This window comes from Esox lucius, chromosome 22 (genome assembly GCF_011004845.1).
Source record: "Esox lucius isolate fEsoLuc1 chromosome 22, fEsoLuc1.pri, whole genome shotgun sequence".
NCBI classification, from domain to species: Eukaryota; Metazoa; Chordata; class Actinopteri; order Esociformes; family Esocidae; genus Esox; species Esox lucius.
This window is the reverse complement of record NC_047590.1, coordinates 12,491,483-12,518,301: the sequence shown is the minus strand read 5'-3', so window position 1 is coordinate 12,518,301 and position 26,819 is coordinate 12,491,483. Positions and strand designations below refer to the sequence as shown.

Here is a 26,819-nt window from a genome sequence, read left to right as displayed (position 1 = left end):
TACTATAACATAGCTACTGAAGCTTGTAGCCGGAAAATATTTAATATATCCTCAACAAATCCTAATGCCTAATTTGTTTAGTCCGTGGCGAGGATTGAACACTGGTCGCCTGCATGGTAGTCCACATCTCTAACCACCACACTATTTAACAACGGTCACTCCCTCGCTCACTCACTAAGTGACATTCGCTAATCTTGGCAGGCTCCACTTACGTGGTCCGGCAAAAAGGGCTTCATAAAATGTATTCGATTAATTGAAATATTTGCTGGGAATCGGGTTTCACATTTTTGTTACAAAAAACTTTGGGGATGGTTATATGGAGTAACATAGGGACAAACGACCCCCCCATAAGATCAATGTCTATTTACTGAAACAAAAAAGAAAAGTGATTAGGGTAACATATTATAAAGTCAAATAAATGGCTACAGTTGACAGATTCATTTGTATTTTATCCAATAAATGTTTTAGGAAAGGGGCATATTTTCCAGTTAATGGGGTAAGATAACCCTCCATGGGGTTAGTTGCCCCCCAGGGGATCTTTTCCCAATAGAAGATAATGCCTAAGGGTTTTTAAGAATTGGCCCTATTTATTACCATTGCTTACATTTTCCTTACACGCCATTTCATAGAGTTAAACTAAACTTATTATTGTTTAAATAAGGCAAAGTTTTAAATCCTAACAGTCCTTAAAATTTGATACTCAAGAAAAGGTTTTTAATAGTTGGCTGAGAAGGTGTGATGATACAGAGGACATTTATAGTTGATTAAGACTAGTGGCAGCCAGAGGTGTTGAAAAAAAGAATGGTGACATTTTGTGTTTTTTGTCAGAGTTACATGGGGAAGGGTGTCTTACCCCAGGGGGCCCCATGTCACCCTATATGATTTATGAAATGTATATGGTGCTTCATTACAGTTGTTCTATTTATTATAGGGCTGGTTTCACAGACATGGATTAATCCTAGTCTAGGACAATTTTTTTAAAATCTGATTAAAATAGAAAACTCCATTGGGCTTGTTTTTTTAGTCCTAGACTAGGCTTAATGTGTGTTTGTGAAACCAGCCCTTAACGTTTTAACTGTGTCACAATTGCTTGAAATCAGATTTGGTTGCAATTATTTCAGTGTGGAGGGATTACATTAATGCTCGTGCCTAGGTTAATTAAAAACTAACTGCCAACCCAATTTTGATTAGGGCCTGAATCTGCAAGTTGGTATGGGTTCAAACATGAACCATTAAATGGTTTTAAAAAACGTGGCAGGTGTTAGTGAGCTGATAGAGTGGTACGTGGTGACCTGTAGGTGGGAGCAGAGAGGTGCGGAAAAAGGTCCTGCACGTGTAGCTAATCGGTAAAAGCATTGCGCTTGCAAAGGCACTGGTCTGGGTTTGATTCCCAGAAAGGGTCAGTAAATGTATGTACTCTCTGCTGTAAATCACTTTGAATGTGGATTGAGACTAGGTCTGCAGCGGAACCCCTTGTTAAATGATCGGCTGGGAAGAGGTAGATGGAACGCCTGCCATGTGCCGTCATTTGAGCACACTCAAGACAATTTGATCAAAGGGGATGTCAAAAGCGTCATAAATATATTGTAAAATGCCAAAAACGTAGATACATTTCTTACAAAATTGTGCGAAATATACAAACAATATCCTAAAGCGATATTCCTGGGTGCAATCCATGAGATTCGCGACATTACCCCTACGCGTTTACATTGCATTGCTTGTTCTGTTCTATTGATATTATCTCTGCATCTATTCCCTCACCTCAGTTTTTTGTCAACTTTAGCCTAGAGTTATAACGTCATAACCAAAGGTGTCGGGCGTGTTAGAAACGGAACGATTGTGTCTTACGGGTTGGTTGGTTGGAATGCTACCTGTGAGACGTTTGACCTCACGTACCTGGTCAAAAGGTGCGTGGTTAAGGCAGAGAGACCTATAATGACGAGACGAGCTACTTGTCCTAAATGGTAAGTCCATAATTAATGAATGCATGGAGTCGTACTTAAAAAATTTAAAACAGCTTTTGTCCGGAATTGGAAAGTGACATGTCATGAGGCAGACACCAGTGTACAGTTTTAAAACATTCAGATATGGTCCAGTGTTCGTGCATCGCCGGTTATTACGCATTTTTTATTTTTGTTTTAAGATCGCTTTGTCCAAACAACACACTAGCAAATGAATGGACTGTAAATCACCATGTAAATGCCACATTATCCATACCAAGTGTTTGTATATTTGCACATTATATAAGTGAATAGATTTTCTAATAGGCCTTCAGTGTCAAATATGTCTATAACTGTCAGTTTTGTTTCTTTGTTTGTTCCTTTTTTGTTTTCTGGCTTGATCAAGCCTATTAGTTAATTTCCATAATGACTTATGTGTTACTGGAAAATTATGCTGCCTGAGATTACACAATCCTGAAAAACAAACTAAACAAAAGGAACTGCGGCGCAGCTCAGTGTTCAGGCGACATGTGTCCATGTCAGATTGGTCATGTGAATTCAGTTAAAGAACTTAATGAAACTTGAGTTTGTGAGGAAACAATGGTTGTGTTGGTAAGAAAATGTATTTAGATGATGCTGTGGAAAACCTTGGACAATAGTCAAACGTCATAATGCAAATTATATGAACATGATAGGAAGCTGTCGTCTAGGTATAATACGTTAGTGGTCATGTATATGGCAAACCAAGGAAATAGTAAAAACTCATGTTTGACCTGGGAACATAAACGGGTCTCATTAATTACACATCCCTGTCCTATAAAGAATTTAAACTACAACACTTCACTCAATCTGTTTCCAGTTGTAAGTCGCCACTCTGACTAGGTTGCAGGTGAATGCATTAACTGGGCTCTCCAGGTGAGGGAGATTTTGATTCACGTTGTCTCATCTCCAACCTTTACTCCAATAGTTGGAAGCACGAATCCATAAAGAGGTGATCTTATTTTTTTTATTTAATTTTTTATTTCTAACCCTTATCTCAGTACTGTGATGCTTATCCTTAAACTATCCTTTAACCATAACCTGGTAGTGTCATGCCTAACCTTACTCCTAACCTCAGTGTAAACTCTGTAATGTGATTGATAATGTTTTTCCAATCAATAGTTTTTTCCACAAACAATACAAAATGCTCTTTTGCAGAGTGATTTGGAATAGTGAGTCAGTTTGACGGTTAGTGCTCTATTTCACTCTGCCATATTTGCCCCTAGGTCTCTGTTATTACATTTCTTCTTTTTACCTCTTTGATTATCACAAGACATGTAGAACATGTTAAAAAAAAAGACTGCAAAAATGGGAATTAAATGCAATGCATGTGTTCTCTCTACATGCAAAATGTTTTGCTTCATGATCTTATCTGATGTTTTCCTGAACTTTCCAGTAGGGTAGTTTGGGGTAAAATAACCCCCCTGAGATCAATGTCTATTTACTGACACAATAAAGACATTTTAGTGAATATAAAGTAAAATAAATGGCTACAGTTGACAGATTAATTTCTATTTAATCAAATGTATTTTTTACATTTGAAAAAAACCCATGGGGTTAGTTGCCCCCGGGGAATCTGATCCCAATAGAAGATAATGCCTAAGGGTTTTAAAATATTGGCCCTGTTTTATTACCCAACATACCTTTTGTTGAGATGCGCTTCACACAAGTCAATGGGCACGCATCGTACGTCCATAATAATTTTTCTTGCAGGTGCTGTAGGTTTTTTGTAGATTACTTAAATACCTGGACTAATTTTGTTTAAATGCTTGATGGATTTTCAATGTTAGTTTGAGTTAAATGCTAGCGAAGACGTATGGGTCAAGCTAGCAAGTGGCACCAACATATTGTCCCACACATAATAGCGTGGTTATAAAAAGTTTCATCCTCAAAGTCGGTGCCTAAAAATATATTTAATTTGGGAGAAAATATACCTCAAGGGTTGAGATCTTTTGCCTAACTAGCTACGGCAACGACACAAACATAGCAAACGCCAATGTAGTTACATTTTTTTTACATTTTATTCAGTTTAATATAGCACACTATGTAGGCTATGACCTCTTTTTGAGTGAGATGATCTAAGCTGTTTACACCCATTTTTGAAAATCTTAAATCAACCATAATTGCAATATTTATGTTGCCATTATTATTCAATATTTTATCCAAATCGTGCAGCCCTGCTTACACATAATACAATTAAAAACAGGACATGTAAAACCTACATCTAAATTATAACAATATGGTTTAGAATACATTAGCATAGCTAAATAGTATTATTAAACACACTAACAATATCTATAGAATCACTTCAGACTGTTTCCCAAGTTATGGCTATCCGAACTAAACATTCTGTAATGTTATTGACTAGGAATATTACATTTACATTACTAGTATTAGCTTACCAACATTCTCTCGAACACTGTTGTTTAAGCTAGACAACCAAAACAACTTTGTTTCACATGTTTATACCATTCTAACTCAAAACACTTAAAAGGCTGTACTAATTTTTATTTGTACATCGACAATGATTATTATTTGCATAGTTATGCCAAAATGATAAGAATTTCCCAAGCATTCATGCTCAAGCATTCAAAATCAACTCTTAAAATGTTTAATTTGCATTAACAAGATATTTTATATCAATGAGACAACTTGTATAAATAAATGATAAAAAAGCCTAATACATAGTCCATTCTCCTGCCCTAAAATTGACATTCTGGGCACTGTCCAGGAAATAAGGAGTCTGTAAAATATCCCTGGAGAACCCCACTCTTCCTGTTACTGGAGTATCCCACACAGTATTCAAAAAAGCACTCTGCAAATTAAAATCTCAAATAGGGCACTTTGTTTTCCTTATCTTGTTGAGATTTGCCACACCTAAATCAAGAACAGAGGGAGAATGATTAGAATGAGCATGCTTATATTTACAATACTACCCAACACAGCATAATACATGAAAGAGGTGAAACGCTACCAGCAGACAGACTACTGTCATATATCAAGTTAACTGTGATCTAAATTTTATAATGCTGTACCTCAGCCGCCCTAAACACAAGTTTGATAAGTGAATATACTTCTTTACATTGTCAAATGACATTGTTAATTATACTTAACAGTACAGTAAGATGAGTGTTGATTGGTACCTGAAAATGTAGTTTTCTAAACAGTTAGAGGATGCTTACTCTCCAGCCAGCCAAAGTAGGCTAGCTTACAAGCTCCTGAGTGCTCACCACATCCCTCAAGGATTTGCAAGTTACCAGGCGGTGAACAGAGGATAATCTGGCTAAAATGTAGTAAAATAAATAATATTTGTGTATAATAAACTGGCTAATATCTGTAGCAACTCATTTAATCTACAGATTATGAGCACACTGGAGTTGTCCATGAAGACGTCTCATAGGTTTATACAGCTCAAGAAAAAAATCTGTGTTTACGTAAAATGAACAGTTGTTTTATTCTATAAACTACTGACAACATTACTCTCAAATTCCCCAAAAAGTCATTTAGAGTATTTATTTGTAGAAAATAACAACTTGGTCAATATAACCAAAAAAATATGCATTGGTTTCAGACCTCAAATAATGCAAAGAAAACACATTCATATTCATTTTTCAACAACAAAATACTAATGTTCACAAAAATTAGCTCGGCTTTGTTTGATGGCTTGTGACCATCCTTCTTCCTCTTGATCAAATTCCAGAGGATTTCAATGGGGTTCAGGCCTGGAGATTGGGCTGGCCCAATCCAAAAATCACATTCCTATACAGTAGTTCAAAACCAGAACAAACATTGTCAATTACAAGTCTGAGATCTTTGCACAGTTTCTTGGAGTAAGTACTGTGCCACCTAACTTAACATAAATTGAAAATGAAACTCTGCTCATGATAGAATCTTTGTCAATGTATCATCGTTTTTCAAAAGTGACTCTAATCTTTTAAATTAATTGATGCAATGGGGTACTCATTCATCTTTGCAAACGTCCGTAACCAGAATGCTTTTTGAATGTCTGTGCTACAAAATCACAGGCACGTGACTTTCTTGAAACCGTTTTCATGGGTTTGCGCTCGTTGCCAACTCTTGTTTAAGGTATAGTTTTAAGTATGTCAGTTTATTTTAAATTACATCAAGTGATTTAAAACAAAAGCAAAGTGAGCTCCATCTGAAGGTTTCATTACAGTAAAAAGTTGAATTATTTTCAGAGGCTGTGTAAAACAACTGTCATAATGCCTGTTTTAGTTGTCAACAGTCTTGTGGCTATTGTAGTATTTTAACCATAACAGGGATTTCTAGTTTTCCCAGGTGAGGCAGGCACCATGCACATGAAGGCCAACTTCACTAAAACAAACTTTTCTTTAGTTACTCAATTGCCTGTAGGTCACATTTTAGTTTCACACCCAAATAAAATGTCCCCACAGTTGTTTGAATAATTTAGCGAACCGATATCTAAAATTGTGATTGTGGTTTTCCTAAATAGAGCACTATGCATGTTTTGTATTTCTGCAGTTTATTCCATTCTTTTTTGTAGATCTTCTCATGCTCTCTTATATTGTATGGGAAGAGTTGGTGACCTGCTATTTTCATGTCTCCTCACTAATGTTCAATTGGGTTTAAATACAGGCTTTGACTGGGCCACTAATTTTGGACATTCTCAGACTTGGCCAAAAGCCGCTCCAGTGTTGTTCTGGCAGCTGAATCTTCACCGCAGTCTGAGGTTCGGTGCACTTTGGATTATGTTTTCTTCAAGGACTATCAAGGAGTATGTTGCTGTCTGACCAGTCAGTAAGTCCCTGCTCCTGAGAAGCATCCCCATACTCCCACCACCATGCTTCTCCGTCAGGATGGAATTAGCCAGTTGATGAGTAGTCCTTTTTTCTGCATAGGATCTTGGAAGCTCTGTTAGTCTGGTCATTGGGTTCTTGGTCACCTGCCTACTTCCATAGACCTATGCCTCGACATAATTCTTTCTACGGAGACTGATTTCTGTGCTCAATTCTGAGTGTCATGGAAAAGGCTCTGAATGGTAATGTACATGAGCTATTTCAGTTTATTTTCAGTAAATTGTCACACTAAATGTTTTTCCTTTTGTCATTTGTGTAAAGATTGATGTGAAAAAAATTCTCACACTACTTGCTTAGCTAGATTCATTATTTTCAGGTAAGCCGTTCTGCTAAAGAATTGACTATGCCACTGAATCTAGCTAAGCAAGTACACAACAGTATTTCAATAAAGGTGACATTTTGTGATTATGAAAGCGCAAAAAAATAATTTTTAAATTGATCTTACCTTAGACAAACTAGCACATCTTCTGTATTGAGTCCATGTGATAATAATTCCATAATTCCAATTCTCATTTTATTCGCCGGGAAACTTCGCCTTTTGGCTGATACTTTATTAAGGAGATTGCTGATGTTTGACTGAAGGAGGGCTGACGATTGACAATGGGAGGACTGATGATTGACCAGGGGAGGACTGAAGTTTAAACGGGGTGATGTTTGACAAGGGGAGAGCGGATACCCTAACCCTAAAAAAAAAGACAGAAGTTAAAGGATGCTTTGAGGAATATCAACACCCTTCCACAAAGTCCCGATAATCAATATGCAGAGCAACCCAGATCTGGCTCAAGGTCGGTTGTTAGAGGTTACTGAATTCCAATGAAGTTCTACTGTCTAGGGAACCTTGGGGCACATCAATCCAGTATTAGGTTGCTCTCCTATTGTTAGCGGAACATGCTCAATACACTGTTGGAACAAATAATGTAAGAAAGATTAGCCTGAGCCAACAGAATTGGGTCTGTCGTTTATGGTTATCTTTCAATACAGTTTGGTACATAGTTATATACATAGCTCTGCAAGGCTTTGACAGAACACATTTTGAAGTACTGTAAGTAACAGACCCATCCATAACACTGTAGGGCTTTGACTGTCACACTTCATCATTGTATTAGAATCACACAGACCAGGGCTATTTATTGAAGTGCACACATTTGGGCTCCCATTATGTCAGACCAAGGATAAATAATATCCCAAATTAACAGATGACTCCTTCTGGAAATGTTTGACTTAAATCTGTCATACCAGAAAGTAACAACTATATGTACACTCCTCTGCCACAAGGAAATCCAACTACTGCTTAAAATTAGTCATATTCACAAAGGTATGAAGAGGTTAGTTTTAAACCGCTAGAGCATTTATGAGGAATCAATGTAGTTGGGAGTTTTTCTTTTACAAATGTACTGGGTGCAGATCTGCCTAAGAGGAATATTCTTATTTGTGACTGACTATGTGGAGAGGGCTCCGGTTACAGGTTTAGGGTATGGACAAGCACCAACCATGGTCAACTGTCCTCTCAGATCATAGTGCCTGTTTAAAATGCAAGCTCAATTGAGACAACTAATCATAAATGTCTGCCTTCAGGGCAGGTCTGCCACCAAGTAGGTCTACCTGTTTGAAGAATGGGAAGAAATAATCTATAAATCATTTATGTTTTTGTTGTGTTTGTGATTGCTCTTTTGCAGATTATTGATAGAGATGAGCTGCTACCTCCAACCTAAATGCTTCCCATCAACCCAAAGAGTGACTTGGTGTAGGAATACCATGCCAAAATCGGAACTAGAAGTCTAAACTAGTGCTTGAATCGGAAACAGCATCCAAGCGTTCTTTCAATCCTCAATAATCAACTGAAAGACTGGTACTTGAAAGAATTGAAAGAACACTCCATAGCAACCACATCACGTAACTCTTCAGTAACTGTCTTCAGAAGTATTATCATAAATGGCTCCCACAAACATGGAAGCTGCGGACATTGTTGTTGTGGCACTGTACTTTGTCCTGGTTCTTGCCATTGGCTTCTACGCCATGTGGAAAACCAACCAGAGCACAGTGAGTGGTTACTTCCTGGCCAGTCGCTCAATGAACTGGGGTATGATTGGGGCTTCTCTGTTTGTCAGCAACATTGGCAGCGAGCATTTCATAGGCCTTGCTGGATCGGGGGCCACCAGTGGGTTAGCAGTTGCTGCTTGGGAGTTGAATGCCCTTCTGCTTCTCCAGCTCCTGGGCTGGTTGTTCGTTCCTGTCTACATCCACGCTGGCGTCTACACCACACCGGAGTACCTGGCCAAGCGCTTTGGTGGCCAGCGGCTCAAAGTCTACTATGGCGCTCTATCTCTGCTACTGTACATCTTCACCAAGCTCTCCGTGGACCTTTACTCTGGAGCACTCTTCATCCAGGAGTCACTGGGCTGGAACCTATATATGTCTATCATCCTACTCATTGGCATGACTGCTCTGCTGACTGTTACTGGTGGCCTGGTCGCGGTCATCTACACAGACACCCTCCAGGCTTTCCTGATGATTGGCGGGGCGCTGTGTCTGACCGCCATCAGCCTGGTCAAAGTCGGCGGCCTGGAAGGGGTGCGGACCAAGTACATGGAGGCCCGACCGAACATCACGGCGATATTAGCGTCCTCCAACTTCTCCTACGTCCCCTCCTGCCAAGTGGAGCCCAAGCCTGATTCTTTCCGAATCCTCAGGAGCCCGTGGGACCAGGACCTTCCCTGGCCTGGCTTCCTCGTGGGCCAGACACCTGCCTCCATCTGGTACTGGTGCACCGACCAGGTCATCGTACAGCGGGTGCTAGCTGCGCGAAACATCTCCCATGCCAAAGGCTCCACGCTCATGGCTGGCTTCCTGAAGATCCTACCGATGTTCATCATCGTCATTCCCGGGATGATCTCCCGCATACTGTTTGCAGATCAGGTGGCGTGTATTAGCCCGGAACACTGCTTGGAGGTGTGTGGATCCGGGGCTGGGTGTTCTAATGTAGCCTACCCTCGCCTGGTGATGTTTGTCATGCCAGTTGGTTTGCGTGGCTTAATGATGGCAGTGATGATCGCGGCACTTATGAGCGACCTGGACTCCATTTTCAACTCTGCCAGTACCATCTTCACCTTGGACATTTACAAAATGGCGCGCAGGCAAGCGTCGTCGAGGGAGCTGATGGTGGTGGGGCGTCTATTTGTGGTGTTCATGGTAGTCATCAGCATCGCCTGGGTTCCTGTCATTATCAAGATGCAGGGAGGGCAAATGTTCTACTATATCCAGGAAGTGTCCGACTACCTGACCCCGCCCATCGCAGCCCTCTTCCTTTTAGGTGTCCTATGGCGACGCTGCAATGAGATGGGTGCATTCTGGGGCAGCATGGTGGGGTTTGCTTTGGGTGCCACAAGGCTGGTGTTGGCACTAGTCTATAGAGAGCCCCATTGCGACGAGCCAGACGAGAGGCCATCCTTTATCAAGGATGTCCATTTCATGTACGTGGCAGCTGTGCTGTTCTGGATCTCAGGACTGGTGGCGGTAGTGGTTAGCCTTCTCACCCCACCGCCAAGCACAGAGCAGGTCCGCACCACCACCTACTGGGGGCTATGCCAAAGAAATGCAACCCCAACCCTAGAGAGAGAAGAGATGAGCCAGTTAAACTCCCAAACTCAGGCCCATGTCAATGGAAACGGCTGCATGGACAAAGAGACGGCCAACAACCTTCACAACGTTGTTAATGGGGTGGAGGCTTTGTCTGGTATTGACACTCCATCTCCTCACCAAAATGGTGGCCATCCAATAGTCTGCTGTGGAGGAGGAGGGACGGGAGGGAGGTCAATGAGGGTTCTAAAGTGGTTCTGTGGGTTTAAGGAGTCAGCTAACACTCGTCCCAGGTCAGCCCAAGAGGAAGAGAGGCTAATGAAGGAGATGCTCCAGGAGACCCCTCAAACCAGAGTCATCCTCAACATGGGCCTGGTTCTAGTCTGCTCTGTGGGTGTCTTCCTCTTGATCTTTTTCTCTGTGTAAGAGTGGATCTTTGTAACATGCAGTGTACAGTATACATAATACATATATATGTAATATATCTACATGTGACATCTATCGAAGTGTTTCTTAACCCCAGTGCAGTCATAAAATAATGCTCATAACTCCCTTTTTGAGTATAGGCAAAGAAATGTATTTAATTTCACCCTGATATCATGGATGGTAGATGGACAAATTGCATCATTTCACAGGGCTGTTTAGATTATACTGTAGTACACTCATGACTTATCAGCTTTGATAGGTCTGTAAACTGAAAGATCATGAAATTGGAGCTAGGGAAGAAATTTGATATATACAGGTGCTGGTCATAAAATTTGAATAATCAAAAGGTTGATTTATTTCAGTAATTCTTGTATAATTTATACATTCATTCCACACAGACTGATATATTTAAAGTGTTTATCTCTTTAAATTGTTATGATTATAACTGACAACTAATGAAAACCCCAAATTCAGTATCTCAGAAAATTTGAATATTGTGAAAAGGTTGGTCCACTGTGTTTTCTGAGGTCCAAGGTCAACACAGCCGTCTACCAGGAAGTTTTAGAGCACTTCATGCTTCCTGCTGCTATGGAGATGCAGATTTAATTTTCCAACAGGTCTTGGCACCTGCACACAGTGCCAAAGCTACCAGTACCTGGTTTAAGGACCATGGTATCCCTGTTCTTAATTGGCCAGCAAACTCGCCTGACCTTAACCCTATAGAAAATCTATGGGATATTGTGAAGAGGAAGATGAGATACGCCAGACCCAACAATGCAGAAGAGCTGAAGGCCACTATCAGAGCAACCTGGGCTCTCATAACACCTGATCAGTGACACAGACTGATCGACTCCATGCCACGCCGCATTGCTGCAGTAATTCGGGCAAAAGGAGCCCCAACTAAGTATTGACTTTTGTATTGGTCTTAGGTAATATTCTAATTTTCTGAGATATTGAATTTGGGATTTTCATTAGTTGTCGGTTATAATCATTACAATTAAAATAAATAAACATTTGAAATATATCAGTCTGTGTGTAATGAATGAATATAATATACAAGTTTAACTTTTTGAATGGAATTACTGAAATAAATCAACTTTTATGATATTCAAATTTTATGACCAGCACCTGTGTGTGTGTGTGTGTGTGTGTGTGTATATATATATATATATATATATATATATATACCAATCAGCCATAACATTATGACCACCTGCCTAATATTGTGTAGGTCCCCCTTTTACCACCAAAATAGCCCTGACCTGTTGAGGCATGGACTCCACTAGACCTCTGAAGGTGTGCTATGGTATCTGGCACCAAGACGTTAGCAGCAGGTCCTTTAAGTCCTGTAAGTTTTGAGGTGGAGCCTCCATGGATCGGACCTGTTTGTCCAGCACATCCCACAGATGCTCAATTGGATTAAGATCTGAGGAATCTGGAGGCCAAGTCAACACCTTGAACTCGTTGTGTTCCTAAAACCATTCCTGAACCATTTTTGCTTTGTGGCAGGGTGCATTATCCTGCTGAAAGAGGCCAATGCCATCAGGGAATACCGTTTCCATGAAAGGGTGCACATGGTCTGCAACAATGTTCAGGTACAGTGAGGGGGAAAATTATTTGATCCACTGTATGTTTGTATGTTTGCCCACTGACAAAGAAATTATCTGTCTATAATTTTAATGGTAGGTTTATTTGAACAATGAGAGAATAATAACAAAGAAATCCAGAAAAACGCATGCCAAAAATGTTATAAATTGATTTGCATTTTAATGAGTGAAATAAGTATTCAATCTCTCTGCAAAACATGACTTGGTACTTGCCAACAAGGGCAAAACCCTTGTTGGCAATCACAGAGGTAAGATGTTTCTTCTATATTGCCACCAGGTTTGCACACATATCATGAGGGATTTTGTCCTACTCCTTTTGTTGTTATTTTGTCTCTCACTGTTCAAATTATAGACTGATAATTTTTTGTCAGTGGGCAAACATACAAAATCAGCAGGGGATCAAAAAAAATTTGCCTCACTGTAGATGGTATGTGTGAAAGTAACATCCACATGAATGGCAGGACCCAAGGTTTCCCAGCAGAACATTGCCCAAAGCATCACACTGCCTCCGCCGGCATGCCTCCTTCCCATAGTGCATCCTGTTGCCATGAGTTCTCCAGGTAAGCGACCCAGACGCACCCGGCCGTCCATTGTAAAAGGTAATGTGATTCATCAGACCAGGCCACCTTCTTCCATTGCTCCAGTTCTGATGCTTATGTGCCCATTGTAGGCGATTTTAGCAATGGACGCAGCCCCATACGCAACAAACTGCGATGCACTGTGTTTTTCGACATCTTTCTATCAGTACCAGCATTAACCTTTTCAGCAATTTGAGCTGCAGTAGCTCATCTGTTGGATCGGACCACATGGGCCGGCCTTCACCACCCACGTGCATCAATGAGCCTTGGCCGCTGCCCATGACCCTGTCGCCGATTCACCGCTTTTCCTTCCTTGGACCACTTTAGACAGGTACTGACCACTGCAGACCAGAAACACCCCACAAGGGCTGCAGTTTTGGAGATGCTCTGACCCAGTTGTCTAGCCATCATAATTTGGCCCTTGTCAAAGTCGCTCAGATCCTTACGGTTGCCCCTTTTTCCTGCTTCTAACACATCAACTTTGAGGACAGAATGTTCACTTGCTGCCTAATATATCCCATCCACTGACAGGTGCCATGATAACGCGATTATCAGTTATTCACTTGGTCAGTGGTTGTAATGTTATGGCTGATCGGTGTATATATTTTCATACAGTGATTAACTCAAATACTGTGCGTGGACAACATTTGACTTTAGATAGCACATAATTAAACTTTGTTTGCCGGTATTTTAATCAGGTGTGCTTGAAGTGGATCAAAACACAGAAATATGACCGTTTTGGTACTCCAGGGAGGCACTTGTGCAGCTCACCTGGGATGCCATTACAGAAATAATGAGTTGTGGTGCACTATATCAACAGAACATTATTATTACCGTTTTATACACTTAGATTCTTCCAGGAAATGAAGGCAATGTGAAACAACTGTGGCCTTTTTTGTTTATGCCCACAATTGCAAATTAGTGCTATTCATTATAATTTATTTATAATCATTATTTTTTTGGTTGATTTACCTTAGTAGCTTACAACCAATTTGCATAACTGTAAAGATAATATATGCTTGTTAGATGTTTACACATATATTGCTTTTTTCCTTTCAAGAACATTTGGTTGTATTTGTTTTGCCTCTCGACATGTGGGCCACAGTGTTTGGCCTGAGCTGTGGTTTCTGTGACTGACAGAGACTCTTCTGACCTGGATCTGGAAGATGTAGAAATTCCCGTTCTCTAACAGAAATAATGTTTGAACAAGTTACAACTGCAATGGAAGATTACAGCCTGAATTTTTACCACGTGCTGGTTAAGTAAAAAAAAAAAGAAATGACAGCAACAGTTTTACCTCAGTAACATTCCAGTTAGACTATTTCTATGAAGGGAATTACGGGTCGATTGGAGGAAAATAAGTCCTGTGTTTATTCATTGCCCTCAGCCCACACGGTTCTGGCCAGAAATAAACCCAGTGGGTAACCAATGTCCTGAAAAGACCCGATGGATACCCTGGTCTGGTCCATAGGATCCCACTGATTAAACCAGTACAGGAGCACCTGGATAAACAGCCCTATGGAACTGAGGAGCGAAGAATGTATGTCTGGGGATTAGAGTAAATACTATTATTTTGGCCTATCGCTTGCTGTGTTGGTTCTTACAGAAGAAGCTAGTGAGGGGTGAAGCTCTAATAGTGGTTGGAATTCTGTGGAAGGCGTGGTATCATCAAGCACAGGAAAACGATTGTTAAACGTATTACTCCAGTTTTGACTTCAAACCTAACCTCTCCAAAATATCTCAAATTAGGTTGGATTTCTTTCGATGCCTGTACCAGTTATCCTTTCCTGATGTTGTGCACTTCATTTGTTAAGTTGACTACACCTAAGGGACATCGCAAACCTCGCCAGGCCCAGTATCCACCAAAAACCTAAGGCCATTGAGGGAATAACACCTGTGTTTAAAGCTTTTTCTTTGTGTGATTGTTTTTAATCATTGAACCTTAACTGTATGTGTAAACATGTACCCCAGGGCCCAGCTGTAAAAGAGACCTCGGTCTCAGTCTTATTATCATGATTATTTATTTGATTGTAGAGCAATTTATCTACAGGATGCGTCATGTTTTAACTGAGTGATGAGTGAGAATGAAGGCACTTTGAGCATTGCATTGTCGACTTCAACAACTGTAACAGATCAAGGGAACTGCTGCCCCCTGGGGACAGAACAAATATTATAGAAGTGATTGATTACAACTCTAACTTCACAATTAGATTTCAAAAACATCATTACATTGAGACAATCACAATGTCTATTTGTGGGTAAACATGAGGAAATGTCTCTTTCTCATTTTATTTTTTTTTACAGAATTTGTGATGATTCTTCAAGTCTTTCTTGACCCACAACAAATGTTTATATTTTTTGTTTCTCAAAAAGTATTGGGGGCTAAACATATATGTTTGGTTTAAATTTCCTTGAAATGGAAATCTGATTTGTGCCACATGCAAAAACAATCATTGATTGCTATATCTAAAAATAATAAATCCATAATTGACATGCAGGATGTAAAATCCTGCCTATTATGTTCACAAGACTGAATTTAAACAACACGACTTGTCTCCTCTTCCCTTACCAAATGGGACTGGAATAGTGTTAACTAGTCCAAGGTGGATTAACTAGTCCAACAGTGAATATCTGAAGTATTTGAAACATAAAACATTAATAGCAGCTGTCATCTGGTCGTTTATGGTTGCATTTATCCTGTTTGTATTACAGTAAAAATCTTACACATGTAGCTTTTAAAGGTTTATTTCGATATACAGTATTTCATTGAAACGGCCCTATAACATGCTTTATAGGAACATAAAACAGTCACTTCTCTTTTTCTACAGTACCTCTTCTATCTTACATGTAACCAGTCTGACAGGTAATGTAAGACCCAATCTAGCAGTCATACTGAGCAACACCAGTACCCTGACACTGCTAGTGTAGTGATTGTCTTCTCAGGCACTTGTTAGGAAGTAAGAACTAGAGCTGCATTTAACATTTCACATATCTAGTTGCTCCAATGTAAAAAAAAAAACACAACAATAAAAAACAGTAAAGAGCATTCATATTCAAGTATAATGCAATAATTATACACAATAATAGTAGCAATTCTCACATTTGTGTCTAGCTGTAGTGTTTGTGTGCTGGGGATAAAGAGATTCCACTGAGAGTTCACGGGGTCTTCTGCAATAGCTTCAGCATACCCTGAACCTGACATTAAAGGCCCAGGGGTTTTAATATCCATATCAAATCTGTTCTGGTTAACAACTGAGTCTCTTTAGCATTTGAGGCTTCCATTAAAATGGTCCAATAAAAACAAATGCCTGTTTGTGGTCTGTGTGGGGACATGGAGACTACACTTTGAGATGTTGGCAAATGTTCTGGAATTCCATCGGTTATGTTCCACCACCCATGCAAAACTTGCTAATTAGAAGCATCTGTGTAGATTGAATTTTCAATCAACCGCTATCAGGAAATTAAACACCAGAAAAAACAAATCATGACTGCACTGGGCCTTTTAAAATGATAGCAGTTCAGGCACTAAAATGAGAAAGTGAAACATTTAGAGGCAATTCTGTAAAAAACATAAACATGAATGGTAATTGATGATCAGAGGAAGAATCATACTTATTCCTTTGAGATTTACCACAGAAAATATGGATCCATTTGTAAATGGATCAAAGAGTAAATTAATTGATTTTGAGTAGGTGTTGGAATATATTTTTCTGCAATAAATATGACTTGGCGGGTGTTACGACGATGCAGTGACCTTTGCTGTAATCCATTTTACACCTTGAGTCTTGTACAGTACTCTGTCTGAACATTTAGGAGACAGAAAATCCAGCCCAATCTAGAAATTAAACACAACCCTGTAAACTTCATTATCAACCATACTGACAGAAACTGTAAATAAGACTAATCTGTAAAAGACTAACAAATTAGTCTATTTGACATCTTTATATGTGCGCTTTGAGTTAGATTTCACTCATCAGTTTGAAAGGACAGCCTTTCATACACAGCTTGACCTAAACAGGTATTAGATAAATCTGCAGTCCAGTTATGAGCAGGCAGGCAGCCATTTATCCTACATCTGATCCTACACTGGACGATCGTCCTACTTTCTCTTCATCCCATCCTTCTCTCCCTCGTCTTCACACACTTCTTTCTCCGCCCCTTGGTTGGGTGGGCCGTCTTCTCTGTGCTTGAGCAGAGAGGACATATAGCCCCTTTAACTGCCGGTGTCACAGTGTGTCTCTTTGCCCTCGGCGTGTGTCACAATAAATGTGTCCCCCCCCCCCGAACATGCTCAGTAGCGTCCCCGGGCCCCTCTGGACATGGTGAGGGGCAGTGAGACGGAGGAGAGAGAGGACACTTCCCAGTATAAACTACGGGACAGGAAGAGCTGGTAGAGAATCACCACTGAGATAGCCTGGCACAGGATCACACCGATCGTCACCATCTGGGGACACACGCGCACAAACATCAGCACCGAAACCATTCAAAACGGGTCAGCAGAGTCATTAAATGGTGTTGTCTTCCCTCACCTTTTCTCTCTGATGCTCGTTGAAGATGGCCGAGAGGAGAACCAGGACCGGGTGGCATAGGAACCAGATGAAGCAACCCTGAGAAACAGTTACCATTCAGATTGGAAAACAACGGGTCTCGCAGCACCATTAAACGCAGGATGCACTGCGGCTCGCTTCCGAGGCATGGGTGTCGTCGCTGCGTGCCTTGTCGGGTTTGCCTACCTTGGCAAAGCTGAGGTAGAAGTCTCTCTTGAGGGCGCTCCTCTCGGTGCGGATGATGGTGTAGAGCACAGAGGCCAGCAGCAGGGCCAGGATGATTCGTAGCGCTATGAGGAACACGCCCGCTGTGCTGCGCTGGGCATGGTAGCTGTGGTGCTCCGTCTCCTCATACTGCTCCCACAGGAGCAGCGCCCCCTACAGGAGCCGGAGTCATGGTAAAATAAAAAGTTACGCTTTTTTAAATAAAATAAAAAGTGGAAAAACTGAATTTACCCCCCTAGCCCCCTGCTACAACACTATTAATCACATGTCTTTTTCAAAGAAAGGTTGGGAGAAAAAACAGCAAGCAAATACTGAGTTCTGACCAGCAAGTGAATACTGAGTAATTGTTAGACTTAATTGTTTCCAAGAAGGGGGTTAAAAGGGCATAGATAGGCTGACTAAGCCCTGACCTGCGTGGCGACCCCTCCCATAGCGAGGGCTTTGGAGGCAGGGGATGAGTCCCACTGGAGAGGTCTGCTCTGGGGTTTCCTGTTCTTGCTTAGTGTCCATCCCATACACAGGCTCAGCAACATGTACAGCATTGACACCTGGGAAACCATGTCACAGACTACAGGACGGGAACAGCACACAGTCAGAACAGCACGCAAGTCTGAACACCACTGTCAGACAAAATACAAAACTGAGAAAAATGGGACTCACACTCGGCCAAACTGCCCATTATGGGAATGCCATCTCCATCCCTGGAATACCTATGGCAAGAGTAAGGTTCGTTCGGATGGGAATGAATTCAACGCATTCACATACTGGAAAGATTACATTTGCTCATCCGAACATCCTGTAATACAGAAACCACTGGAAACCTGGGCATGGCAGCTGACAGGTGACTGACTGTGGTAATGATTGCGACTGAGTGACCCTCTCACCTGGCCAGGTGGATGTAGTTGAAGAGGGCAGAGACCCCCTGTAGAGCCAGGGCTGTGGAGAGGACCTTCAGCACAGTATGCATGGGCCCACCCTTCCTCAGGGCTCTCCACAGGGGCTGCACATAGATACAGGACGCCACGAAATAGGCCAGTATCAGCAGACAGTAAAAACTATGAAGGCCTGGCAGGAGGGAAGACAATGGGGCAGGGGCGGGGAGGACAACCAGACAAGCATTCAGTTGAAACTTATCCAAGATTTTTTTTATAACAAAGCCAAGATAGGACACCAGCTATTGATTGTAACAAGAGGTTATTGAAGAGGTATGGAGATGGGCAGAACCAAGTACGAGCTAACATGATCCTTATTGGGCAATAGTGACAAATTCTAGCATGTTTCTGTTAATAATTACATTTATAAAATGTGTCCTGAACACAACTTAGTCCATTCTATTAAAGTGTTTAATCTATGAAAGAAAAAGCTTCAGAATGTCAGCCAACTTCCACCTCCATTCATTGGCTTCCACTTAGTATGTGATCTCTGCGTGATCTGAACCCATGACCCTGTCGTTGGGGTCACTGACCTGACTCCTCTGAACCCATGACCCTGTCGTTGGGGTAACTGACCTGACACCTCTGAACCCATGACCCTGTCATTGGGGTCACTGACCTGACACCTCTGAACCCATGACCCTGTCGTTGGGTTAACTGACCTGACTCCTCTGAACCCATGACCCTGTCGTTGGGGTCACTGACCTGACTCCTCTGAACCCATGACCCTGTCGTTGGGTTAACTGACCTGACTCCTCTGAACCCATGACCCTGTCGTTGGGTTAACTGACCTGACTCCTCTGAACCCATGACCCTGTCGTTGGGGTCACTGACCTGACTCCTCTGAACCCATGACCCTGTCGTTGGGGTCACTGACCTGACTCCTCTGAACCCATGACCCTGTCGTTGGGTTAACTGACCTGACTCCTCTGAACCCATGACCCTGTCGTTGGGTTAACTGACCTGACACCTCTGAACCCATGACCCTGTCGTTGGGTTAACTGACCTGACTCCTCTGCACTGAAGTGTTCCAAGGGGTTTCCTGCAGAGTCTGGGTTGAACAGCAGGACAGTGAAGGCCAGGTCCCCTTGGGCAGGGATGATGCCCCCCTCCCCACAGGTGTAACGGTCTGCATACATGGCCATCCAGAGCGTGGGGCTAGACTGGTGAGGGATGCTCTGGTTGTGCTCCTCCTCACTCAGATGGACTGACCGGAGGAAAGCAATGTTAAACGGGGTTTGGAGGGGAACGAGCTATAATATAACACTCCAATAAATGCATGTTTAACTTCTAAACAGAGAGACGTGCACGGCCTGAAAGCAAACAACAAACATGTCATTCATAAAAGAAGAACTCACTGGAGAGCTGGGCCTTAGAAAGGCGATCAGGACAACTGAGGTTGTCAATATCGAAGCCTTCCTCTGTCTCTGGGAAGAGCAGAAGTTTAGCCTCCTTCTCCACGGCTAAGGGAGCGTTCTCCAACCTGCACACCAGAAGTCCACGACCCCCTGGTGAAGAGACAGAGGGAAAGCGAGAGAGAGGGAATGGCGAGATATGAGAGGAAATAAAGGTTGAGGAAAGAGGAGAGAGAAAACAGGAATGAAGGAAGAGGTCTAACTGCACTTAATCCTCCTTTTTGATGATTAGCATTCCATTCCACCAAGCACTAACCTTCAGCCAGATGTGTGATAAGGACTTCTATTGCATATACTATCTGTAATATATAATGCACTGTGTTGCCTGCTATCACACTTCACAACATGATGTTCCCGAAGGCCAGAATGACATAGCTGGCAGATGCCCCAATGTCTGGACTAAATAAGGTTTGAACCGAGTAAAGTCAACACGTCAAGTATAGGCAAACAACTACACTTCCTGATATAAATTAAATCACAACATCAAGCACGCCAGAGACGTCAAGCACGCCAGACTGAGAACACTTGATCTGTTGCTTCCTTATTCAATCACATTCTATTTTAAACACCACAATAATAATAAACGTAGCATCATCTAGGTGCAAGTGTGTATACACATCTAGAACAAATCCGACAGACTTTGTCGATGACGTGCAGGAAACCTTACTCCATAAATGGCTTGAAATGTCGCGAACCGGACAATCTAAAAGGTTCCCCTTGGATGTATCGACTCGTAGCCAATGATATTTTACGTTCTTACGAATGCGAAGTAGATGACCACTACTTCGAGTCCAGTAACAGCAGTCAGACGTTGGAAGATCGGGTTCTACTTTACACCTACCGTGATACATGAATTTTGTTATGTACTGTCCATTCTGCTCTCTGGCTGAATCACTCTTGAAAACTCCCGACACAGTTTTTCCAAAAGCCGAATTGCATAGCAAGAAAACTATGCATATGAACATTAACGGACTCATTGTCCTCTTTAATCTACTTATCGATTTCTATATTAGAAAGGCTATTAGACGAAAATGAATGGACTAGTCTACCAAGGAGAGATCCAGCTACACTGACAGTTTGATTGATTCAAGTTTCATCCAATCAAAGAAGTAGCTTCAATACCTCAAAGCTGAAAGCCAATCAGAGGGAAATAAAAGGGTGGGCTCCACAACGGACCAACCCAATGCCGGCCTCTGACACGTGTCAACGTTGCCGTAAACACGGTTTGTCGCAAAAGTTCCACATAGCGGATGTTGTCTATGCTCTGTTGGCAATTGATTGCTTCTGAAATGAGCGGTTGACAGCATGTACGTGTAAATAATGTACCTTAACCGGTGATTGAAGTCTTTCGATATTCTTCACTATCCACCTCTTAAAACTGCCTCTGCATAATGACATTATCTTTTGTTTACTAGAGACACTCTTGACTCTCCCTGCAGCACAGGCAGGTGATCTAGCTAGCTAACGTTAGCTATTAGAAACAACTTATGTCGCTTGGGAGAGTGCCTAGTGTTGCCTTGGGCTTAATTGAAGATCTAGAAGAAACCAGGACAGGAGACACAACCAAGTTCTTCGAGGATGGACTTTGTCAAAACAGTCCTAGTGACTGGAGGGGCAGGTTTTATGTAAGTAATTGTAAATCATCATCAAAACCTGAAAAATGGTGTAGACAAGTACTGTAGTATGTTTAAGTTCATATTCCGTTACCCAAATAACTGTTCACTCATCCATCCAACTTTTTTTTGTGGCCAGAGCACAACAAGGAGAAAATAACACGTAATATTTTCTGTAAATAAGGATGGGTTCTTGGCATACATACATGGTAAAATACGTGTTAAAAAGCTTATTTTTTACCCTTTTAAACCTGCGTATTTCCCCAGAGAACGATTTCGTTTTCTTAAGGAGCATGATTTAGCTAGCCAATCTCATGGTCTACATGAATTATGTTATTGTATAGCCGCAGGTCATTCAGTTAGTGGATATGTGCCCACACTTTTCCAACACATAATTAACAAAACAACTGAACTCATATTGTACTTATTTATAGGTCATATCTTATAGAATTTGGGGAACATTGAACATAATGTTCAACAACGGACAAACTCTATTCCTACGGGCAATACAGTATGAACTGCAACTTTTTTTCCATCTGTGCAGTGGGTCTCATTTTGTTTGCTCCCTGGTCAACCGGCATCCAACGTGGCGCATAATTAACTTGGATAATGTAAGTAACTAGTGTGTTATGTCTGATGGCCTCTTAATCCTTTAGAGCTTTGGTACATTTGCCACGCAATTCACCACCACCAGCCGAACTTAATACTCTGTGTTATCAGAATGTTATTTTGGTTCGAATGATTCAGCATCTATTCCTCATCCCATGACAGCTGGACTACTGTTCCAATCTCAGGAGCCTGGAGGCAGTAGAAGACAGAGGGAACTACACCTTTATCAGGGTGAGGGAGAACTGCTGTGTCATTCTGTAACGCATTGTCACTGCAAATTGCTGCCAGTGTTTCTAATCATTTATCTAGTAAAGACTGTTTACTTTCAGACGTGTCATGGTTTGTTCCTTTTATTTCACAGGGTGACATATGCAATCCACGTTTAGTAAACCACATCTTTGCCACAGAAAACATCAACATTGTTTTTCACTTTGCAGCTCAAACCCATGTTGGTAAGAAATTGAGCTTTTCTGCTCCGTTGTGATGGCATGCAAAAACAATCATGGATGTTATTGAGAAAACCCAGTGACCGAGACATTCATTCGTATCTATCTGTGCCGTGTTTTCCAGAGACATCCTTCATATGGCCATCCAGATACCACCAAACCAACGTAGAGGGGACACAGGTGCTACTAAAATCAGCCTTTGAAGCCAGGGTGGAGAAGTTCATTTACGTTAGCACAGACGAGGTGTATGGAGAGAGCCTTGATAAGGTCTGACCACTCATATCATTTTCACTGACTCCTTACAAAATCTTTACACCGTATATGCCACATTTAAGTTTGAACCTTGTGTTTTTAGGGCCCCCTCTTCAACTTCTTTTGCCAGGCAGTGTCACAATGTTAAAAGCTGTCTCTTTAATCCCCGGGCAGGAATTTGATGAAAGCAGCCCAAGGAGACCCAACAACCCATACTCTGTGTCCAAAGCAGCCGCTGAGTGTCTTGTTTTGTCTTACTGGGAGAGACATATGGTAAATACAGCCAGCAGACAACACACAATTACAACCAGACACTAGTATTACAATTACAACCAGACACTAGTATTACAATTACAACCAGACACTAGTATTACAATTACAACCAGACACTAGTATTACAATTACAACCAGACACTAGTATTACAATTACAACCAGACACTAGTATTACAATTACAACCAGACACTAGTATTACAATTACAACCAGACACTAGTTTTACAACAAGACACCTAGTACGCCTCACCTTTAAAGTTTTGTCAAATTGCTAGTGGTGGTGTTTGCGATGTAACCAGATGACACTGCACTCGTGCTAGCTCAAGCCTGCTTATCCTGAGTGAGAGGTGGGACATAGATGGACAGTCCAACAATTAATTCAATTGTTGAAGTAATCAAAGAGAAATCTTAAAATATTTGTTGTTATTCCCCTTTAAATGTACTTCTGTTGATTGGTGACAATGGTGTGGACATGTATAGATGATCTTTCCCCCATGCGGGAGCTCTTTAATGTTTGTTTCTTGTTTTCAGTTTCCTGTTATAATAACAAGAAGCAATAACGTCTATGGACCCAGACAGTATTTGGAGAAGGTAGTCTATAACCTAAAACCTTTGCTCCAGGGCCCCCTTTTCACATTTCTGTTTATTTGAAGGACATATGAAAATGGTTGATTTGAAGCCCATCACTGTACTCTAACAATGCTCAAGACAAGGCTTTTTGGTAGAATATTATATAATGGTAATAATAGTAGACCTGATTTCAGTTAGTTATTCCGCTATCAAATATGTTGTATGTCATAAATGCACTTTGGGACTTTTGAGAATAACAAAGTATTTTTTTTTTCTTCCCCATTTTGAGCTTGATAGATTACCTTTTCTTTATATCTGCATAATCTGAGTAGAATCACTACCATACCTTAAACAGATGATTTTGTACACCATTTTTATTGACTTGACAGCCACAAAAATCACAGAATGCATCTATCCTTTATAGGAAAACCAACTTACAAAAGTTTTAAAGATAATTAGTAGGGTACATTTATGCTTTATTTGTCAAAGCATTGGGAAAAGATGGGGAGGGGAGCATTTGCTAAAAGAGCATGTGAGCCAGGCTCGAACCCATGTTGTAATGGTGCTCGTACACCAGAGGCAGTGGACTAGATCAGTAGACCACCTACATGGAATCCACATTTAATAAGGAAAAATAAAATGTGTTGTTGCCAGGCAGGATTTATGGGTCTCTGAAAATGTTTTTTCCTCCCTAGGTCATTCCAAAATTTCTATCCCTCCTTCAGCTAAACAAAAAATGGTAAATGCATTTTAACCAAGCCAGGGAGCACACATTTATTTTACATCCTACATTTTTGTTTTAAATAAAGCCTACATATCCCATGCTCCTCTTTGCCACAGTACCATCCAAGGGACCAGCCCCCAGTCTCGCCACTTCCTGTTTGTAGATGATGCCGTCGAAGCGTTTCACACCATCCTGGCAAGGGGAGAAGTGGGAGAAATCTACAACATTGGAACTGACTTTGAGATATCCATCGTTCAACTAGCCAGACAACTGATCCAGATGGTGGGTGAAGTGAGTCCATGGCCTCGGCGGTCTTCCACGGAGTCACTGACACCGATGTGCTCATAAGATTGTGTGTTACAGGTCCGGCATATTCCTCACACAGAGCTCGACGACTGGCTGGAGTTTGTTCCTGACCGGTGAGTGGACAGTTAGAGGGGGCTCACACTACATCTTTTGACCCTTTAGTTCCGTTTAGTTAAAAGGTAGAGATGTGTTCAGCAAGATAAAAATATACAGAGGGTGACTGACTCCTGAAAGAATGACATTGAATCCCCCCCCGTCCCCCAAGGCCAATGGTGGACCTGAGATACCCGTTAAACTGCCAGAAGCTGCGGCGGCTGGGTTGGAAACCGGCAGTGTCCTGGAAAGAAGGCATCAGGAGGACAGGTGCTTAACTGGCATTACTCTGTTGAGTCCTTACATTGACCTACGTTCAGTTTAGCACAAGGTCAAATCTCTGTAGACCAAAGCAGTGCTTCCCAATGTTTTCTTCTCCGGTGATAAACAAATCACTGTAAAAAGTCCTTGAGGAGTTGTGGAATTAATCACATAATCAACCTGTTTTCGTTGCCCAGCTGCTTGAAAAACACTCTTGAGAGAGAAAAAAATATTTTTTCCTTGTTTAAAAGTGACCTCACCCTGTCTGACATCACCACCAACCACAATCTTAGTGACAATGAGGTTTAGATGTGCAGCAGGCCTCCTAGTGAGGGTGAGGCGTTGCTCTGTCTGATTTCAGATGGTTGATAATTGTTGTTCCTCTTTAACATAATTTTACATCTCAAATCTTTTCTTGATTTCATCAGTACATTTAACAGATATAGGCCAATTATTATAAATACTGTGTTGTTAAAATTAATGTGAAATAGCTTGTGATACAAAATATAACCAGTGTTTTAGTGTATATTTCTATTTTTCAGTGAAATGGTATCAAGCCAATCCAGACTTCTGGCCCAACGCCAACTTTTGAAGACGAACCATCAGCTATGAGCCTGACACCAAAGACCAATAAGCACACCGATCTTCTTTCAGTACTCAAGGTCACCAACCATGCTCCTGGAAAGCCACTGGGTCGGGTGTCTTTTGGTCCAGCCAAGTATTAACCCACCGGTTTCAAATAATGGTTTTAGTTGTGGACCAAAACTCTATTCCTTCGCTCATCTCAATTACTGTGGGGACCTCTTTTGTATAATTTTGCTATGTTTTTATATAATACAGTAGAAAGTAATTTATATTAGAGACCCAAAGATTGTAATTATTTTTCCAGAAGTGAATTTAGCTGTAGGTCAGATAGCATTAAAGTATGTAAAAAAGTATGTAAACATTCACTTGATAATACATAAGGTATGTACTGTACAAGTTGATAAACATGTCACATACATTATTTAAAAGCTTTATTTAATGCAGTACAAAACTGATACTTATCTTGGTTTTAAAAGATAAAGACCACAGTCTGCAACCTGATGGCAGTACTGTGTATTTGCTGTTCTGCTGGTGTAAAAGATCAAAAGTGATTTTCTCTCTTACATGTTTGTTTCTGAACATGTCAGTGCATTTTGCCCTCGCCCAGCAATTTCACCATTGACCTTCATAACTCTCTAGACCAGGGGTATTTGACTCTTACAATAGAAGGGCTGGAGCCTGCTGTTATTCTCTTCTACCTCATCATTGTGAACACCTAGTTTCCCAGGAGCAAATAAGTCCCTAAATAGAAAAAAAGTGTTAGGGTCTCTGGGTGCTTCTCAATAGCCCATAGGAGGGGGTCAAACCAGGCTACTACACTAAATGGTTAGACACTCAATCTCTAAAATCAACCTGTACGGTATCTTATCTATGGGTCTGGCAGACTTATGTTTACTCTCTTGCATAAACCAAGACCAGTCGGCAGAAATGACCAAAACAGGCGACATTCAACTTGCCTTTTATG

At 41.2% G+C, this 26,819-nt stretch overlaps 3 protein-coding genes across 4 annotated transcripts; 2 read left to right on the top strand and 1 right to left on the bottom strand.

Moving 5' to 3' along the window:
• The first annotated feature begins 1,849 nt into the window (after window positions 1–1,849).
• Window positions 1,850–11,136, top strand: LOC105019850 (sodium/myo-inositol cotransporter). 2 transcript variants are annotated; one of them, XM_010886344.3, is made up of 2 exons: window positions 1,850–1,964; window positions 8,494–11,136. In XM_010886344.3, exon 2 carries the CDS (start codon window positions 8,750–8,752, stop codon window positions 10,817–10,819), a length of 2,070 nt encoding a protein of 689 aa, XP_010884646.1. In that variant the 5' UTR covers window positions 1,850–1,964; window positions 8,494–8,749; the 3' UTR covers window positions 10,820–11,136. The 2 variants fall into 2 exon arrangements, with proteins under 2 accessions (XP_010884646.1, XP_034145687.1); XM_034289796.1 differs by lacking the exon at window positions 1,850–1,964 and adding an exon at window positions 6,869–6,999.
• Window positions 11,137–14,038: 2,902 nt separating this feature from the next.
• On the bottom strand, window positions 14,039–21,192 carry gpr180 (G protein-coupled receptor 180). The gene is made up of 9 exons (XM_020042106.2): window positions 20,965–21,192; window positions 20,067–20,216; window positions 19,715–19,915; window positions 18,661–18,841; window positions 18,437–18,486; window positions 18,187–18,344; window positions 17,738–17,929; window positions 17,534–17,611; window positions 14,039–17,448 (listed from the first exon to the last, which is right to left on the bottom strand). The coding sequence occupies exons 1-9, from the start codon at window positions 21,098–21,100 to the stop codon at window positions 17,296–17,298; spliced, it is 1,299 nt and encodes a 432-aa protein (XP_019897665.2). The 5' UTR covers window positions 21,101–21,192; the 3' UTR covers window positions 14,039–17,295.
• A 139-nt stretch (window positions 21,193–21,331) lies between these two features.
• LOC105019848 (dTDP-D-glucose 4,6-dehydratase) lies at window positions 21,332–26,381 on the top strand. Its single transcript, XM_034289889.1, has 12 exons — window positions 21,332–21,748; window positions 22,281–22,347; window positions 22,508–22,576; window positions 22,707–22,797; window positions 22,916–23,058; window positions 23,218–23,316; window positions 23,848–23,907; window positions 24,582–24,625; window positions 24,727–24,892; window positions 24,974–25,029; window positions 25,182–25,279; window positions 25,813–26,381. The coding sequence occupies exons 1-12, from the start codon at window positions 21,702–21,704 to the stop codon at window positions 25,860–25,862; spliced, it is 990 nt and encodes a 329-aa protein (XP_034145780.1). The 5' UTR covers window positions 21,332–21,701; the 3' UTR covers window positions 25,863–26,381.
• Window positions 26,382–26,819: the final 438 nt, after the last annotated feature.

Bases quoted from the DNA above. Each gene is read 5' to 3' on its own strand.
- LOC105019850 (XM_010886344.3), top strand. From the start codon at position 8,750: ATGGCTCCCACAAACATGGAAGCTGCGGACATTGTTGTTGTGGCACTG.
- gpr180 (XM_020042106.2), bottom strand. From the start codon at position 21,100: ATGAGTCCGTTAATGTTCATATGCATAGTTTTCTTGCTATGCAATTCG. The intron at 20,217-20,964 runs GTAGGTGTAAAG...TCTCTTCACCAG, and splicing joins AACAAAATTCATGTATCACG to GGGGTCGTGGACTTCTGGTG. The intron at 19,916-20,066 runs GTGAGTTCTTCT...TCCTCCGGTCAG, and splicing joins TTCTAAGGCCCAGCTCTCCA to TCCATCTGAGTGAGGAGGAG.
- LOC105019848 (XM_034289889.1), top strand. From the start codon at position 21,702: ATGGACTTTGTCAAAACAGTCCTAGTGACTGGAGGGGCAGGTTTTAT. The intron at 23,059-23,217 runs GTCTGACCACTC...ATCCCCGGGCAG, and splicing joins ATGGAGAGAGCCTTGATAAG to GAATTTGATGAAAGCAGCCC. The intron at 25,280-25,812 runs GTGCTTAACTGG...TCTATTTTTCAG, and splicing joins AGAAGGCATCAGGAGGACAG to TGAAATGGTATCAAGCCAAT.